This window comes from Centropristis striata, chromosome 7, assembly GCF_030273125.1.
Source record: "Centropristis striata isolate RG_2023a ecotype Rhode Island chromosome 7, C.striata_1.0, whole genome shotgun sequence".
Lineage (NCBI taxonomy): Eukaryota > Metazoa > Chordata > Actinopteri > Perciformes > Serranidae > Centropristis > Centropristis striata.
In genome coordinates this window covers 30,383,215-30,400,390 of record NC_081523.1, presented here as the reverse complement: position 1 = coordinate 30,400,390, position 17,176 = coordinate 30,383,215, and the positions used below count along the sequence as shown (strand labels likewise).

At 42.1% G+C, this 17,176-nt stretch overlaps 1 protein-coding gene across 1 annotated transcript in view; it reads right to left on the bottom strand.

Annotated features, from left to right (window-relative positions):
* Nucleotides 1-23: 23 nt before the first annotated feature.
* The window catches only part of gcn1 (GCN1 activator of EIF2AK4), a 30,356-nt gene continuing 13,203 nt past the window's right edge, over nucleotides 24-17,176 (bottom strand). Inside the window, exons 25-57 of the mRNA XM_059336926.1 lie at nucleotides 16,098-16,279; nucleotides 15,671-15,751; nucleotides 14,998-15,141; nucleotides 14,088-14,212; nucleotides 13,644-13,833; nucleotides 13,473-13,543; nucleotides 12,911-13,076; nucleotides 12,597-12,791; nucleotides 12,231-12,477; nucleotides 11,912-12,033; nucleotides 11,505-11,619; nucleotides 11,044-11,223; nucleotides 10,605-10,825; nucleotides 10,443-10,511; nucleotides 10,216-10,354; nucleotides 9,926-10,122; nucleotides 8,615-8,757; nucleotides 8,404-8,521; nucleotides 8,076-8,291; nucleotides 7,828-7,992; nucleotides 7,482-7,643; nucleotides 7,303-7,395; nucleotides 7,068-7,211; nucleotides 6,694-6,963; nucleotides 6,424-6,537; nucleotides 5,749-5,979; nucleotides 5,393-5,586; nucleotides 3,523-3,637; nucleotides 3,110-3,206; nucleotides 2,626-2,774; nucleotides 1,727-1,837; nucleotides 754-975; nucleotides 24-656 (exon numbers count right to left, since the gene is read on the bottom strand). Coding sequence (XP_059192909.1) covers nucleotides 531-656; nucleotides 754-975; nucleotides 1,727-1,837; nucleotides 2,626-2,774; nucleotides 3,110-3,206; nucleotides 3,523-3,637; nucleotides 5,393-5,586; nucleotides 5,749-5,979; nucleotides 6,424-6,537; nucleotides 6,694-6,963; nucleotides 7,068-7,211; nucleotides 7,303-7,395; nucleotides 7,482-7,643; nucleotides 7,828-7,992; nucleotides 8,076-8,291; nucleotides 8,404-8,521; nucleotides 8,615-8,757; nucleotides 9,926-10,122; nucleotides 10,216-10,354; nucleotides 10,443-10,511; nucleotides 10,605-10,825; nucleotides 11,044-11,223; nucleotides 11,505-11,619; nucleotides 11,912-12,033; nucleotides 12,231-12,477; nucleotides 12,597-12,791; nucleotides 12,911-13,076; nucleotides 13,473-13,543; nucleotides 13,644-13,833; nucleotides 14,088-14,212; nucleotides 14,998-15,141; nucleotides 15,671-15,751; nucleotides 16,098-16,279 — 5,114 coding nt within the window. The 3' untranslated portion in view covers nucleotides 24-530. The remainder of the gene's footprint in view (nucleotides 657-753; nucleotides 976-1,726; nucleotides 1,838-2,625; nucleotides 2,775-3,109; nucleotides 3,207-3,522; nucleotides 3,638-5,392; nucleotides 5,587-5,748; nucleotides 5,980-6,423; nucleotides 6,538-6,693; nucleotides 6,964-7,067; nucleotides 7,212-7,302; nucleotides 7,396-7,481; nucleotides 7,644-7,827; nucleotides 7,993-8,075; nucleotides 8,292-8,403; nucleotides 8,522-8,614; nucleotides 8,758-9,925; nucleotides 10,123-10,215; nucleotides 10,355-10,442; nucleotides 10,512-10,604; nucleotides 10,826-11,043; nucleotides 11,224-11,504; nucleotides 11,620-11,911; nucleotides 12,034-12,230; nucleotides 12,478-12,596; nucleotides 12,792-12,910; nucleotides 13,077-13,472; nucleotides 13,544-13,643; nucleotides 13,834-14,087; nucleotides 14,213-14,997; nucleotides 15,142-15,670; nucleotides 15,752-16,097; nucleotides 16,280-17,176) is intronic.

The following is a 17,176-nucleotide window of genomic DNA, read 5'->3' as shown; positions in this document are numbered from 1 at the left end:
AGTTTTCCAAAATTTCACACACATTATGAAATCAAGATCTTTTTATTTTGTATTGCCTTTTTACAACCGTATCACTGACATAAGAATGATCTTTATTCTTATAAGAGGTTGCTTTCTCCCCCAAACAACTCTCACACACAAAGTCCAAATAAAAGTTAAAGACAGGGGTGTCATTTCATTACAGTGGCATCTTAAATGCTTGAAATAATTTTGGTAAAATGAGTAGCAAAACATTGAAACATCAAAACATTATTGGCATTGTGTCTTTCTAATGTAGTTCAGCACAGGAGAATAACCTGCACATTGTGAGATAAAAAAAAAAAAAAAAGTTACAAATTGGGCTTAAAGGCCTCTAAAACAATGATGCCAAGAGAAAAGGAGAAAAAAAAAATGTTGAATACATGGGAAAACACTAGCCATCTCAGCCTTGGTCCACATGAGGCAACATGGGCTTGTGTGATGAGTGTGTCTGGGGTTGAACAATGGACATCTGCAGAGCAGAGATCATTTTATAGCTCAGTCCTTCTCCATCACGTAAGAATGGTGTCATCTATCTCTTCATTGGAGTCCGGCAGGCTGGCGATTTTCTTCAAAGACCGGCGGTGACACTCTGACAGCAGGTCGTTACTTGCAGAGTCCAGAATGACAGTAACACTCTGAATTGTAGAAAAAGCAAAAGACCAAAATAAGGAAAAACAGCCTTTTTCCTATATGTTATATACACCTGAAAATGATTGCAGTCTGTAGTCTGACCTGCATGGTTTCCTCTCCCTGTCGGAGACGTAGCAGGTTGACGATGGTATGTTCGCTCTGAGCCCGCACGCTGGTGTTCTTGTCCTTGGTGTTGTCCAGCAGACTCTTCAGTAGGGGCTTGATGAGACTGGGCTCCATTGAGGGTGTTGCCGGTTCTTTGAACACCCACCACAGAACCCGCTCCGACACCAGCCTGATGTCACTGGACTGGTTCTGAAGACACTGTGTGGTCACACAGACAACAGACCACTCAACACAAAACCTCCATCTACTACACACTGTTGAAGCAGATAGTGTGTATAGGAAAATAAATACTATAATGACTGTTGTGGCCACGTGTCTTTATTCACAGCTACTTGGTATCGCATATCTCTCAGCCTGATATCAGCTTTCATTATGAGATTTAAGTGTATAACTGAACTGAAAGTTTAATAATGTATGACTTCTTTTTCACAATTCATGGGATTTCAAAAGCAAAACAAAACTGGTTTCAGTTGGACTAGAATGGAAATGGCCTTGGCAGCTCAAATGATCAATGAATGCATTCTGTACTCGTCAAGCTGCTACTGGTCTGAAAATTCTTCTTTCTAATATATTCCCCTGATAATAAAGTAAGAACAAGAAATCCAGCCATCTCTTTCACATCACACAGTCACTTGACCCATTGTTAATCTAAAAAATAACTGTTAACACAGCTTTAATAAATCTGCCACACCAGGAGCATAGGTTCAAGGCAAGGCTTCAGCTCACCTGTGATCATAAAAAGGAATACATGTTTATAGAAAATAAATTATCGATCCCCATCCCCCCGAGAAAGTATAATTAAAATATTTTTGCAACATCATATAATATGCACAAAGCCAGAGCTCATAGGGTGGAGAATTATTTAGTGACTTATCTGCACTCACTTCAAACAGAAAAGGGAAGTAAATAGTGTGTAATCATCAGTAATATTAAGTGGTTCCTGTTTTACCTTGACAAACTGTGTGATGATGCGCTGGGAAACACTACTGCCTCCCTCTGTTCTGAGATGATGCCTCATCAGGAATCCCATCCCTCTGATCCCACTGGTGGCAATGGGAATCTAAAAGATGATGCACATGAGGGCAACAAGAATGTACGTAGAAAATGAGATGACACTAGAGGATACAGGACTGTAACCCATACATATTATATACCATAGCTTCCATGTGCTATTTAAATTTGAAGTTGGATTTTTGTAAAGAAAAAAAAGAAAAAGCTATTATTGATTACTCTAATGACATTTCTGTTGAACATTGAATAGTGTAATCATCTTCAATCTGCAGGACTCCTTTTCTGAATGTCAGTGTGACATCACTCTGTATGGTATATATGAAGCTACTAAAGAGGAACAGGAAACTGCTAGCTGACTTTGTTCAAAAATAGAAAAAAAAGGATTGAAAGCTCACTAATAAACATGTAACATCTTCTTCAATGTAAAAACAAGAGGTGGTTTTACAGTGAGTTATAGAGTTTGGTCTATAAGCAGCGACTTTCTAGAGTCCCTGCTGTGGAGTGGAGATCCCGCTAGAGTCCTATATACAGTCTACAGCGGAGTCAAGTTATTTTGATTTCTTGACATTTCATTCAGTCCCCACTGAAAAATGTAAACAGTGGAAACACCATACCAGAAAACATGCTATATCCTGATATATATATTGTTATGAGGGTATAAAATTAATTCTGTTGGATAGATACTACTGACATATTACCGAGCCCTACAGCATGCAACTCAAAATAAAACCACATCTTGTTGGAATTGTACCCAAAATATGAAACTACTTCTTTACAGGTGACATATACTGGTAGACATGCAGCCATGTATATCAGTTATTCACTTGTTCTCCTCACCCTGTCAGCAGTGGCGTTGGTCAAAATGGTCTCTGTCACAGTATCACAGTATTCCTTCGCACACAGCCTCTCAGGAGCAGACTTGACAGCTATCGACATGGCCAAGCTACGGCCATGACGCACCATCCAGTCAACACCGGACATATCGGCTAAAGGGAGGTAAAACATCTATTAGTTCATGTTCTCACTGTTCTGCTGATGCACAAGGAGCAGAACAAACACTCAGGGAAGTCAAACTGTTATATTGGACAAATACGTCATGAGAAGTGTTACTATAAACATATTTATAAAAAGGATGGAAAGTACTAGTTGTGGTAAAACTAAGCAAAAACACACATTTACTAAAACACTATTATTATTTCAGTCAGTACACAAAGTGAATTGTTCCAATAAACAGCAATTAGGGGCACATTTAAATAGGAAGCCCAACATTATACACATAATGTGATATGTGGTGTGATGATAACTGCATTTAAATACAAACCCAAGACGTGCTGAAGTAACACACTCTTCAGCTCCTCCTCTGACAGGAAGGCACACAGCTCACCAACACAGCCGGCTGACGACATACGGGTTGCATCCTACGTGCATGCACAGACAACCAGACAGCTTGAGTGTCATTTACTCTAAAACTGACACATAGGCTCAAAACCACATCCTCTCTGCCTGACTTCCGTTTTATACAGTGATCACAGAGGAAACTACACCACAGAACAACTCTTTGTGAAATTCTCTTTAAGTGCTCATGCATTATACTCCATTGCATTGGTAATTACTTAATGTCTTCAGTAGTTTTTACAGGCCCTGGGGTGGAAAAAGGGCGTGTTCCCACAGATTTAAAATAAAATCTTCTCAGATCTATTTGCTGCTGCAAGGCATCTGCTCCTCCCGACATACCTCATCATGTCCCAGCATGCCTAGTAATGTGGTGGTGATGTTCTTGCGGATGGTTGGGTCCACCTTTGACCCGGCCCCCTGGATGACAAACCTTAAGGCTTGGAGCATAGTCTCCCTGTGAAGCGGGTAAAGAGCACAACACAAGCAAGAGAACAAGCTTTTACAAAATAATACATAAAAACAGCATAAGCCTCACCACTGAACCCCAAGTAGTAAAATTAACTTAATTGACTTCCTTTAAGCTTATGACTACTTTTACCATGTTGAGAACAGAGTGTTATAAACTCTCAAATATGTAATATTTATTAGTATGCATTTAAGCCAAACACATATATTGATACCGTAAGTATAAATTGGATTGTATTTAAAAAAAAATAAACAAATAACACAACAAACATATTTGATCCCTTAAATATGGTTACTAAAGAATTGTGACCAAGATATACATTGAATACAGCTCACAGTTGAAAACTTAACTTGTCAATGCTCTCTAGTGGACAAACTACGTAATGTCATACTATTTTTTAAATATCAGCAAATGTATATTGGCCATTTTGGTTCTGAAGTGTGTGCTATTAGCCAATAATATTGGCCTCTCAGAACATTTTAGGAAAAATGTAAAATCACACAAATACACACATCATTCGCGGCACTGTTCCACAACATTTGGGCTTGTGACCAGAAAACGACATATCATTCCCATTAATACGTTTTTCAGCAATTTTTGGGACCATACCATTTGTTATTAGCCTGACTGACTGCCTTGCGCGCTCAAATTTAATTTCGAACTGCGAAAGGGTCTGGAATCCAGGAAGCATTCTTAGCCCTGTTTTAGGGATCCAATCACAGAGCGGGGAGGGACGGCAAGATGATGGAAGCTTGTAGTTTTCCGGATCCAACATGGCTGCTGCAGACGCGAAACTCTCTTTAGCTGTAGATGGCGTTTTAAATAGTTTAGAGCGAAAGTTGAAAGGCAAAAGGTCTCTCGGCGGCACCGCTGTCCCCCGGCTCGGAACGAGATCACCGGTAGCGCCGGTGATTAGCGCCGTACCGGCGAGACCGCCGGTCACCGCCGGTCACCGCCGGTGATCTCGCTCAGCTTGTTTATTGCCCATAAAATCAGTGGATGTGTGTGGCTGAATGACATGAGGGGGAATAAAGCGTGAAAATAAATAATCTTCCAGAAAGCGAGAACTGGAGAAGCAAAGCAGCAAGCAACACTCTCTCACAGACACACACACAACAAACATCCATTTCTGTTGCTCTACTACGTCATCTGGTATAACTGATCTGATTGGCTAAGAGCTACCTACAGACGCTTTTGATAGACATTCTAAGCGCCCAATAAACGGCTCGTAAACCACACCTCCTCTACGGAAAAATCCATTGCTCGTTGCCAGACTAGACCTCATTTGAGAATAGTCTGGTGTTAGCCAGGCTAATTTGTTATACTGATTTGGTGCTAAATTTGACCTTTTTTTTAACTCAAGAACTGATAAAAATGGTCAATAATCTTTCCAAAATACCACATTAAGACAATAATTAAGGACCTCGAGGAACACCATAACACCATACTTTTAGTATGAGATTGGATGGCAAACTTATACACATCCCTTGTTGTCAATATACCTAGAAAAGTCTAACATTAAACAACAAGGTTGGTACCAATGGATTCCTTTGGTCTTCTACTTTCATATGAAACCAGTATCAAGCTTTAAAACTGAGGTGATGCTCACTGTTCAACAAAGGGTTGAAAGCACACCGAATTACCATTCGCGAAGCACAATCTTGTGGGGTCCATGTATTCAGCTATTGGTTCATGAAGGTTCATTTGGACATCACTAGATTTCAGTAGCAGTCTGCTGCTCACCTGACTCCTGAGTCCTCAGCATTGCGGATAGCAGCGAGCTGCTCAGTAAAGAGTGGGTCCACCTTGGTGTGGATGGAAACCAGTTGACCCAGAGCTTCTGCAGCCCTCAGCCTCACGGCACGGCTTGAATCCTGCAAGGCCTTCAGGAAGGTGGTCTGCAGCTGTGGAAGGAAGGGCTTCAGGGCAATGCCCACCTGGAGGATGAATAAAGTCCCAAAGTTAGAGCCAAACATTATGACTTAAGCCTTGTGATTGAACAAGGTGATCTGATCTGAAAATTTCTAATCATCTGTGGGGAGAAATTACATGGCTTTGAACAGTTTTTGGCCATTTACATCCCATGGTGGGGTACAGACCTTTGCCAACAGCAGGGTGAGAGTCTCCAACAGAGCAGTCTTCACTGTCCAGGCAAATCGGTCTCCCAAGATACGAATGAGCGGTCCGGTGATGTTGACGACAGAGGGCCGCAGAGCCTCAGGGGATGTCAGTTTGATGACCCCTCCTAAGGCTTTAGCTGCCTCTTCTTTCTGCTCAGGGCTACCAGTAAGGACACCTTCCCTCAGGACAGGCAGGATGCAGGTCACACCCTGTGGAAACCAAGATGGGCAGATGATCAAGAGAGCTGCAACAAATAGTTATTGTTGTAATTGTTCTATGATGAACTGCTTAATTGCAGTGTGAAAAAAGGCCCATTATGATTTCTCGGGGCACATTTACAAATAACTTATTTTTTCAGATCAACTGTCAAAAACCCAAAGATGTAAAATATACAGTGATATAAATTGGAGAGCAGCAGCAAATCCTCCCATTTATGTGGCTGGAACCAGTGATTTTTGGGCATTTCTGCTTAAGAAATATCTTAAATCATCCATCAATTAAAAAAAATTGTGTGTTAATAAAAGCTCACAAAAGGTTAAGTGTTTGGACCATGATATAAAATGAAAAGAAAAACAATAAGTGATCTGGATTTAAAAATAGAAAATTAAAAAAAAAGACACAACAACCAAATCATGGAGGACAAGCCTTCTTACCTTCTTGGGCAGACAGAAACCAGGCAGGTGCTGACCCTTAACGTCTGCAGCGGCTGATCTAATGTCTCTATGAAGGTCATCAATCATAGCCAGCTGGCTGCTTGCATCCAGTTTCTATACAAGAAAAACAAACAACACTCAGGCCACGTTTACCCATGATTAAGACATAATCAAAGTACAGATCTTTACTGTTGTGGAACTACTGTCAAATTGTCTTAAAATCAAAACAATGTACAAATCTTGCCCACTCTTATTTGTACGTCAACAGACCTTGGTAATGGAGTTGATGGTGTCCCAGCTCTGAGCAAGGACCTCTGGGTTGGAGTCATTGAGAAGGCGGATGAGGCCTGAGAGCAGGGTCCGAGTATGGGCACTGTAGTCCAGGCGGGTACGGGCAAAGTAGGCATTGAGGATGGTGACGGCAGCCTGTCTGAGTCCAGGGTCAGGGCCTCGTGTGGACTCCAGCAGGTCATCTATGATGATCCGCTGGCCCACCTCATCCTCCACTGAGAGGATTACTGTTTGACAGCTACACAACTCCTGAAGCAAAGACAACACATGAGGGTTATGGTTATGTGGAAAGAACAAAAGGCTCAAACACAACTGTGGCAGAAAATATCATAACTTGTGAATGCCAGTGCTACCTGTGCTTCATCTTCTGTCCCCAGCTTTCCTTTGAGGGAGGTGAGCAGGGCAGGCAGGATGACTCCTAGGTGGCGTGTGAGAGCGTCTCCAGCCACAGCGGACAGGAATGCCAGCACACGGGTGTTCACGGGAGGAGCAGTCAGCTGGTATGACCAGAGGGGAGAGACACTTTCGTCAGATACAGTCAAATACAATAATAAGACCGAAAAAAGGAAACCTTGAATGTGACACTACCTTTGGCACCAAGTAAGGCAGCACAGAGCGACTCTTCACCGCCATGACTTGCTTCAGGCCATCCAAAGCAAACTCTGCCGTCTCCTCGTCATCCTGAGAAAAGACATTTAGTTTATTAAAAGTGAGACTGAAAACTTAAAAATGCTATCTGTATTATGTTCGTGTTTTTGCTCCCTCACCAGCTGTTTGAGCAGGGTAGGCAGGATGTCGTCCAGGGCCTGGTGACCAATGGTTGCATGAAGCTGCTCAAAGGTTTTGGCTGCAGCCTCTCGGACCTCCTCCAGAGGGTCGCAGAGAGCCTTCCTCACTGTTGGGACCAGTGACTCAGAGAAGACGAGCACCTACAGTGCAAATACCATCAGGTTAACATTACATTTTTTTCTGTTCATTGTTAATTTTTTCAAATTTAGTTGAAATTCAGTTTAATACAGATGCAATTAGTTGGAAAATAGGTAAAAGAAAAAGGCTTATTATTTATTTTGCTATTTTTGGGAATTTTACATTTACAGTGCCTGAGTAACTCACTGCATCTTTGCTGGTGGACTTCATGATCTCACTAAGGCCGATGCAGACTCCCTGCCTCTCGTCACTCTTGTCAGAGCGCAGTCCCTCCTCGAGGATGGGAATAATCTCAGGGAGGATCTTCTCTCCGAGTTTCCTCACCAGATCACCAAGCGTCCGAGCAGCGATCTATAACCACACACCGTCAATACTTTAAGAGAGACAGGAACAGGCAAACACTGCTAACAGTTGAAAGTTCAAAGGAGTAATACCGTTCTCTTGTCAGGGCAGGTTGAAGCCAAGAAGCCCAGCAGGAGAGTGAAGAGGGTTGGGAGGATCTCTCGAAGAGTTCTGGGGGTGTTGGAGACCACGATCTTCCACACGTGAAGGGAAGCCTGTCGAACCACCAGCTGAGTGTCTGATCGGCCCATATAGAGGCCAGAGAGGACACGATTACGCCGCTCAGCACCCAGAGCTCCAATGATAGCCTAGGAGAGGAAGAGGTCAATGGTCAGCAATTCAAGGCACATCAATGTATAAACAGACAACATTTCTGTGAGTAGAGATAGAACTTTTTTGTAGATAAAAGGTGATTTGTACTTTATTGGATGCAGCTGTTCCAAAGTTGTCATCTTCGCAGGCGGTCTCTGTAGTCATCTTTCCTGTCACTCCAGAGATATGGAACAACAGATCTCCAAGCAACTGCACAGAGCTGAACCTGTAAACCAACAATGAGATGGACACACGACTAGTCAATATAGGAATGACATTTATTCAACCGCTGATGTGTTGCAGTGTATTCACGTCTGACCTGATTCTCCACAGGTCATCAAACAGGCCTTGTTCCAGCTCGGGGAGCAGCAGAGCGATGGCTGTCTCAGCATACATGCTGATGATTCGCTGGCCGGCTCGCAGTGCCGTGTCTCTCACATATTCATTCTCATCAGCCAGAGCCTGGTGGACAGCACAGATAGGGGGAGAGAAAAGGCTGAGCACCCTGAATTGAGATTCTGGTAATTCTCACAAAATGGCCGTTTTCGGCTCAGATGTGTGGCAAAATATATATAATTTTAGATCAAACAAATGACCTAGAGTGCAAAGCCTGTCATTTTAAACTTTGCAGGCCACTCAACACTTGGGATATCAGAAGTTTGCTTATGTAAACCCATTTGCTATTCAACACATTTTCAACATACTGTCAAATTATATTTACTGTTTGTTAATGCCTTTGAATCTCACTATCATAACGCTTCCTGTTTCATAGCTCGGCCGAAGGGTTCTATGAGCTGAGAAATATTTCCCATTGTCAAGTCATATCTAAGGTTGATTCTATTAACTGTGGTTATGAACAATGTTTTTATTGCAGAAGAACCTTATGCAAAAGGTAATGATTGTTCCAGGCAAATCCTCAAGTGTAACCAGGGAAACAGAGTTGTGATTGAAAAAGTATAACTTATTGGGTCATAGTCTTCTTTGGCAAGTGACATGAGATTAAGCAGGGTAATGCCCTTTGAGGTGTCCATAATCAGGAATTAATGGTTCCTTTCGAAGCAACCATTCTGGGGTCCCGTCGTCCATTAATTCCTGTTAATTGACACCTTGTTGGGCATTAACCCCATATTTGTGAAATAGCTAATAGGAATACCTCTAAAATGACCTGTGAATGGCCAAAGTCTCTTTTCAATTTTTAAAGCCTGAACAGAGGCAAGTGGTGGTGCAGAATAATTGTAAATATAATTTTCTCTTAGACTACTTTCATTAAAACATGCTGAAAGGTTTTAAGGGACTTTTGCCCAATAACAGCATAAAAACCTGCTTACCCCAGGTTAGTTTGATATGCAGACTTCTATAGTAAATGAGAAGAATTATTTTCCTGCTAAAAACTTTTACCACGTAATGTAACATATGAAAGAATAGCACAGTAATTCATTTATTTTAGTGATGTTATTAAAATTACATTTCATAAAAAAGGAAATCTGGGGGAAAAAAAGAAATATTCCAAGGAAGAAGAAATTTCAAAATCATAGGAAAATCTTTAACCCCATAAAGTGCAATGAAATGAGATTCATTGTTAAAAATCTTTTTAAAACAACAAAGAAAAACATTGTGATCAAAGCTATACCTTGAGAATGCATGGGATGATGGGCCCAACGTAGGGAGTAAACTTGTCTCCAAAGGTGAGGGGCAGGTAGATGAACATCATGATGTAGCCATCTCTGACGTGGGAAGCGATGTCGATCTTACTGGCTGTTTGCACCACATCTGGCATCAGCTTGTCCAGCTTCTCCACTCCCAGTCCAGCCATCACCTCAGCCAGACCTAAAGACAGCCACACACAAATCATTCAGTGAGTGACGAATTTCATTAAAAGAAAACAAAAACCACACGGGGCCAGAGGGTAGAAGAACCAACCCTGTGCAGCTCCAGAGCGATCTACAGAGCTCTGTTCAGAGGCCAGTGTCTCCATGAGCCATGGCAGCAGGTCGTCAAAGCAGGATTCACCCATCCCCTTCACCATGGCACCCAGGGCTTTGGCTGAGACTGTACGAACCTGGAGAAGAGAAAAGAGCAGTTACAGCTAGACTTTCACACTCATAGAGCACATATTAATGCAGTACTGTTTACATCACCAAACACACCTCAGGCACCGGGTCCAACAGAGAGGCCTTCAGTCCAGGAATAACACTAGGCAGGTAGGGTGACAGATCCTATAAACAATGACACATATTACACCATAAACCACCTTCAGAATACATTATTTTGTTTTTAGTTTAGCGTAATATATAGGTAATGCTGTGTACCTTCTGATCAGTGAGGGAGTACATGTTGCCAATGATCTGAGCGGCCATCTTGCGAGTGTCAGTAGAGCGATCCTGGAAGGCTCTCTGGACAATGGGCATGATGAGGGCCAGGGAGGGGGCGTCGATAAAGTGTACAAACTTGGTGTCCAGCAGCGTCTGCAGACATGTCTGGGTTCTCCTGGACGGATCGGTGAGAGCGTCCAGCAGGATGGGGGTAATGGCTGGCAGAGGAATAATGACATTGGTGTTAACATACTACTTTAAATTCAATTTTGATTAATTGTACAGCCCTACTTCTTCCCAACTCAACCACATTTTTTTTTAATTTTCAAATTTGTAGTTGTCAGTGTGTGTGAATATAGAAAATTGCTCACAGTGCATCAAAGGTTATTCCAGTCATTTAGAGGAAATAATGTGTGAAAGAGGCTGGATAACTTACCAAGGATTTCCGGATTGCGGATGACAGATCCGATCTGGCGCAGGGCCTGCTGGCCGGCCTTCTGCACCTTCACGTGCGAGTCAGTCAGCACCTCAGTCAGCTTGGGCACGATGCTGGGCAGGCAGGAGGACAGCTGCTTGGGTGCACAGAAAGCCATTGCACCAAGCAACTCCACTGAGCCTGGAGGAAAGAAGGGGCGATTCACACGAAGACAAGTTTGACTGACTGTATTCACAGTGGTTATCAACTAGACAATAGTGATGCATCTGAAAACTATTCTTCATGACATTAACATTTCAATGTGCGACAAGAGAATGCAAATGTAAATATTACAGGAGTAAGCAGAAGTGTGTATTCTTTGTAGTATTCTCCCCATTTGCGAAAAAAAGGAGATATTTTTACATCCTCTCTTTTACACATTCCAGTAATGCCTAGGAATCCTGTGCAAGTAAGGGCCTAACCTGCTTTAGTTCTCCAGGACTCCTCCTCTAGAGCCACCAGCAGGGAGGGAAGGACCAGCTTCACACCATGGGCGCTCAGGTTCCTCATGACAGCCTTGGCACAGTCATCTGCAGCCTGGGAGAAGGGAGTGAAGTCTTTAGACAGGAGTCCTGTATGTTTTTACACGCAAATTCTTATGACAGAAATTATTGATTTTTCTGAAATGAGGGCCTGTTTCATGGATCATGCGTTACCCCAACCATGCTATATTTTATTGTGGATATACAGAAAAACTGGATAGTAAGAAAGACCTCTTATAATTTAAGTCATGACATTTTGAAGATGCATTTATGTAATGAAAGACATATTTGAGCAGAAAGTGAGGTATTTATGCAGAAGAAGGCTGGGATATGAACTGCCTGCTAACCTCTCTGACGTACTGGTTTCCGTCTCCAAAGCAGAGCAGGAGATGTGGCAGCACGTGGACCACATATGGCTCAAACAGCTTCCCCAACATGTTACACAGCATCTCAAAGGCAAACAGTGCTCCTAAACAAAGACAAACAGCTGCTCAGTGGTTTCTTATTCAGAAAAAAAGAAATAGTAGTCTTCAGTGCTAGAAGATGGTGCCTTCTACTTAAATAAAACGAGGACAATGTAGTCTGACATACATAATGTCTGCATCAATGTGTGCAACTTACAAATACAAAACCAAACAGTTCAGTGGTTGGATCAACTTCACTGACCTTCCCTTCGCCTGAAGTTTTTCTTGTCCTGGATGGCGTCCGTCAGTGTCGTCATGATGTCCTGCTGTTTGAGTGCTAGGATCCCGAGACCTTTGACCAAACCAGCCAGTCCATATGCTGCCCCCTTCCTCTCTGCGTACTTGTCGCTCTCCAGCAGCAGCTGCAGCAGGTTCCTTACAATCCCTGCAGCATCCTCCTTGATGGCAGGGACTAAAGGAGGTAAACAGCTGGCCACAGACTCCTGGACCTGATGAGGGATGACAAAACAGATGAGATCATGTGATGAAGAGTAATGGACTGTCAGAAAAGTATCTATAAATAAAACGGCTATAATAAATTATTATAATACTTCAAACTTTTGCTTACCTGCTGTGAGGGTGTAGAGAGTGCAGTGATGAGCTTTGCCATGATGGGTTTGACCTTGGGGTCATTTTTGTCCAGATGTTTGGCCAAGGAGCCCATAAGAATAACCACACTCTGACGGACAGAGTCGTAACTGGCGTCCTGAGGTGCGTTCTTTAGAAACTCCTCAAACACTGGCAGAAGGGAGCTCACATTGTCCTGTTCCATAAAGCCAAGACGCAAATGGTCATTAATAAATAATACATATTTGATTGATTTGTGTGTGTTTATACGGTGAAATGTCTAGTCGTTGGCTGAAATAAAGAAGAAAGAAGTACCTTTCCGTGTGTGTTGAGCGCAGAGAGGGCAGCGTCCAGCATGCAGCGCCGTACCTCAGTGTGCCGGTCGTTCAGAGCATCAGGAACAAAGAAGAGGAAGAGGGGGGTGACCTGAGATTCGTCCAGGTACTGAGACAGCTTGTTCAGAGCTAGAGCAATGCCACCCCTGACAAAGAAGTGAGTGTGTGATAAAATGCCAATCAGTGCACAAGGAGGAACATTTAAAATGTCAACATACTTTTTTATAATAGGATTATCTTTTCTCATAATATCTGATATATAACAACTAAATTAAGACATTAATAAGAAAACGGGACTTGGGGTATAATCTGCCTCAGTAATAAGGCAAAGGTGGCCTTTTCTTGCACCTTCCTGACTCATTTTTGTCAATACTATTTTTGTCATCTTACCCCCCTGTTGGAACTAATACATCTACTGTTGCAGCTAAGGTAGATATAATGGGGTTAATTGTGCATAATGAGTCGCTGGGATACATATTTTAGAGATAAAACAGTTGAAACCTGAGTGTGTCTCATCTTTGCAAACAAACACTGGGATTTACCTGGCCTCCCATTGGTCAGGTGGAGCTTCAGAGATGACTCTGCCCAGAGCATCCAACACAGGAGGTGGTCTCTTTAAAATAAAAAATATCACATTTTAGTTTCTAAACTCAACCTGAACCACTAGTAGAAGAGGAGTAATTATGTTGTTTGGCCACAGGGCAGGGTCTCACATAAAGCTTCTGGTGGTAGAGCTCAGTGAGCTGGCCCAGCACTGTAGCAGACTGGTCTCTGTACTGGGACACGGCGCTTGACAGAGCTTCGGCTGCGGCAGAGCGGACGGCCTCCTCATGGTGGGTGACGTCTCCAATCAGCAGGGAGCAAAGCTCAGGGACCAACTCCAGACCCAGAGATTCCCAGAGTCTGAGGAGGAAGGATAAGCCAAGATATCAGTTCAATCATTAAATTAGCTAAATTCTTCTTCACTGTGCACTCACGGTTATTTTGCCGGATAAATATAATCTTTGAAATAACATTTAAAGAAAAGTTCAGTTAGTGTTTCTTATGGTGGAGTATGAATGGGAAATATGCAGATTGCTGTCACAAAAGAAGTGTGGTTAAATGAATGGGCACTCAACTAATAAAAAGAAAGGAGCAAGAACCCCCAAAATACATACTTTTCTGCTAAGGTTCGGCCCTCCTCCTCTACATCAAACCTGGAAACCCAAAGCCTGCGCAGCAAACTCAGCCCACTGGCCTCTGTGCTGTCTGTGGGCAGCGCAAACTCCATCTCCAACAACCCCTGAGCACAGAGAGACTGGGTGTTAATAGCATGTCTAGTAATAATACACATGCATAAGAGCTATACATTTTGTTATTTAAACAGAGTTAACATCAAATATGCCAATAGCAGTGATTTCATCTAAATGTCTCTGAACAGACCTACAACCAGTCAGAGCAACAAAATGCCTCCCCCAACCAATTGGACCAATCAGGGAGTGTGATGTAGCACTGAATGACACAATGTGGGATATGCCAATGTGGGAGTGGGGGTTGCCTGAGATTACAATTCTGACCTGAACTTGGTCATACACTGACAGGACTGGTCATTTACGGTTAGGAGAGGTCAGAGTTCAGGAAAGGTATGCATGGGGGAGCAGAGGATAGGATGTGGAGCTTCAGCAGACAACAACACACACACAAAGTTTGATCAGTGAGATGTTCAATCTCCAGATGCTTGGTTAATGGGTGGTAACCAGTGCATATCATTTCCAAATTGACCAATTGCGTTAAAGAGCCCACCCATTGTACGGGATTTCGCCAAAATCCAAGAAGCTATGTGTAAAATCAGAGTTGCTTGTAAGCACTTTGTCCTGTGATGCCATTGGGGTCACTTGGCAGAGTCCAGCGCTGAGCATTGCATTTGGCTATGATTCTTTCAATAAATGGTTGACTTTATTCATTTGTCCTGAGTGTTTTGTAAACCAAGTTTAGGAGAAAGAACCCGGGTGAGAGGTAGAAGCTGTAAAAGCTTTACGCTCTAACACCAACTTTAAGATATATCAAATTAAGTGATTCACAGCTCACCCTGAGGGCAGCATCTCGGACAGAGAAGCAGGGAGAAAGAAGGGCATTGAGCAGGACATCGATCTCTTGCTGCTCTGCCACAGTGCAGCCGGCTCCTCCTCCTGCACTGGCACACAGCGCTGTCAGGCACTGAGACGCCAACACCTGAAACACACAGTGTGAAAAGTCTCACATCACAGTTCTCAACAGCAATTCTGTCATCCACGTGGCTTGGAATAGAAAAAAAAAGCTTGCAAAAACCAACCCGGACTGAACAACTGATACTATGGTTGCAATATGATTCACAATATTGGAGGGGATGGTCATTCTTGCATTATTATTATTTTTCATTTAAAATATGTTAAAATGATCATGGTATGATTTTTTTGTGAGGATCTGTACCTTACTAAGATATTTATTTTTTCTGTCAGCCAAGACATCTCTGCAGCATCACAATTCTTAAATAAGAATGGAAATTTAACACATATTTTGTCTGTATTATAAAAACTTATATTGCACCTCCTGCCATTCGGATAATGAACTAGGCCATATTGCAATTTTGGCAAAATTCCAATAAATTGTTCAGGCCTAGTGTGTGTCTATACTGCATCTATAAATTAGGCCAACAACAAAGACAAGTAGATGTTTGACTTCCAAATGCATTTATACTCTCTCTGTGAAGTCCCTTGCTTACCTGAAGTCTTGGGGTGGCTGTTGAAATGACTCTTGTCAGTAGCAGCAGCATGCTGACACGTGGAAGCAGTTCTGGGCCATTCTTAGACAAGAAAACACAACAGTCAGTCCTACCATTTCTTGTGTAGATTACTTTACTGTTGCATAAACCTTTCTGTATTTTGTATGCCATTTATTTTGACAGACCGATGGCTCAGCTTACTAAGGATGAAGCATGTGTGCATACCGAAAGACAGCTATGTGATGATCTGAGTGAATAAATTCTGAGATAAATGAGGCGCATTGCAACAATTTGTCTTTTGTAACTCAGTCTTTTCTGGATGTCTGACTTAATATCTTTTGATTTCTTCTCAAATAATGAATTTCCCCACTATCTTCATCTGCAGGCCACAGACAAAAGAAAATGCGATGGAGAAGTCTGTCCCTACCTCATCTATAGCAAGGTCATCCATGTCTGTGGCGGACCGGAGCTGGGAGTGTTCGAGGATGACTTGCAAGGCTCTGGTCATCATGCTCTCCGTCTCCTCGGTGCTGCCTGAAGACTCCCTGAGCATGGCGTTGAGGAGAGGGAAGCAGACGGAGAAAGCAGGAGCAGACAGTGGAGCCACGTCTAAGGAAAAAACAATACAAAGACACAAGAGAGGACAGTCACAATTCTTATCTTATTTGCTTACTACTCATGGAACATCTTGATGGCAAATTGTTTGCATATATTCTTCTGCATGTTCTCTCAACTTCATCTTTCCTTTTACCTAAATAGAAATCCATTAAAATATCAGTTAGATGTCATGTAACATTAGATCAATAGAAATAATAACAATAGTAATAGTGGTTTGACAGTAATACTAAATAAATAAATAGAAAAACAGTCTGAACATATACTGGACTACAGTACATCAATGAATTCAATGCACATCGATTGTTTAAAACATGGTGGCAGCCACTAGTGGCCATGCTGAAAATTAGTCTATCAGCACTTTTTTCCAGCACATCTGAAAGTTTTAGTCCATTTGCCTATGCATATATAGACCTAGGAAGCAACCATAGAAGACACTGCATTTGTGTCCGAGAACGGTCAAGATCCTAATCTACAAGATTGACTGTTACTCAATTGTGGATTGTTGGCTATAACTTAATTATGAACCATGAAATTGAACAGGATACTGGTTACGTATTGGAATTAAATTCAGTCACTGGGGGAAGATCTAATCTGCTTTATGGAACATGCAGGTTTCGCTACACAATGTGTAAATCGTAGATTTCTATCTTTGATATTGTTACAAAGCCACCTTGATGCTCCTTATTATATCAATAATTACATACATTCATGGGACTAGGGGTGGGCGATATGGCCCTAAAAGATTATCACGATATTTCAGAGTATTTTCGCGATAACGATATTCTTGACGATATCAAAAATAATGAAAAATATATAGAAAATTATTTTTTAGTTCGTATAAATAAATAAAAATTGTACAACAAAATAAAAATCAATCATAAATCTAAA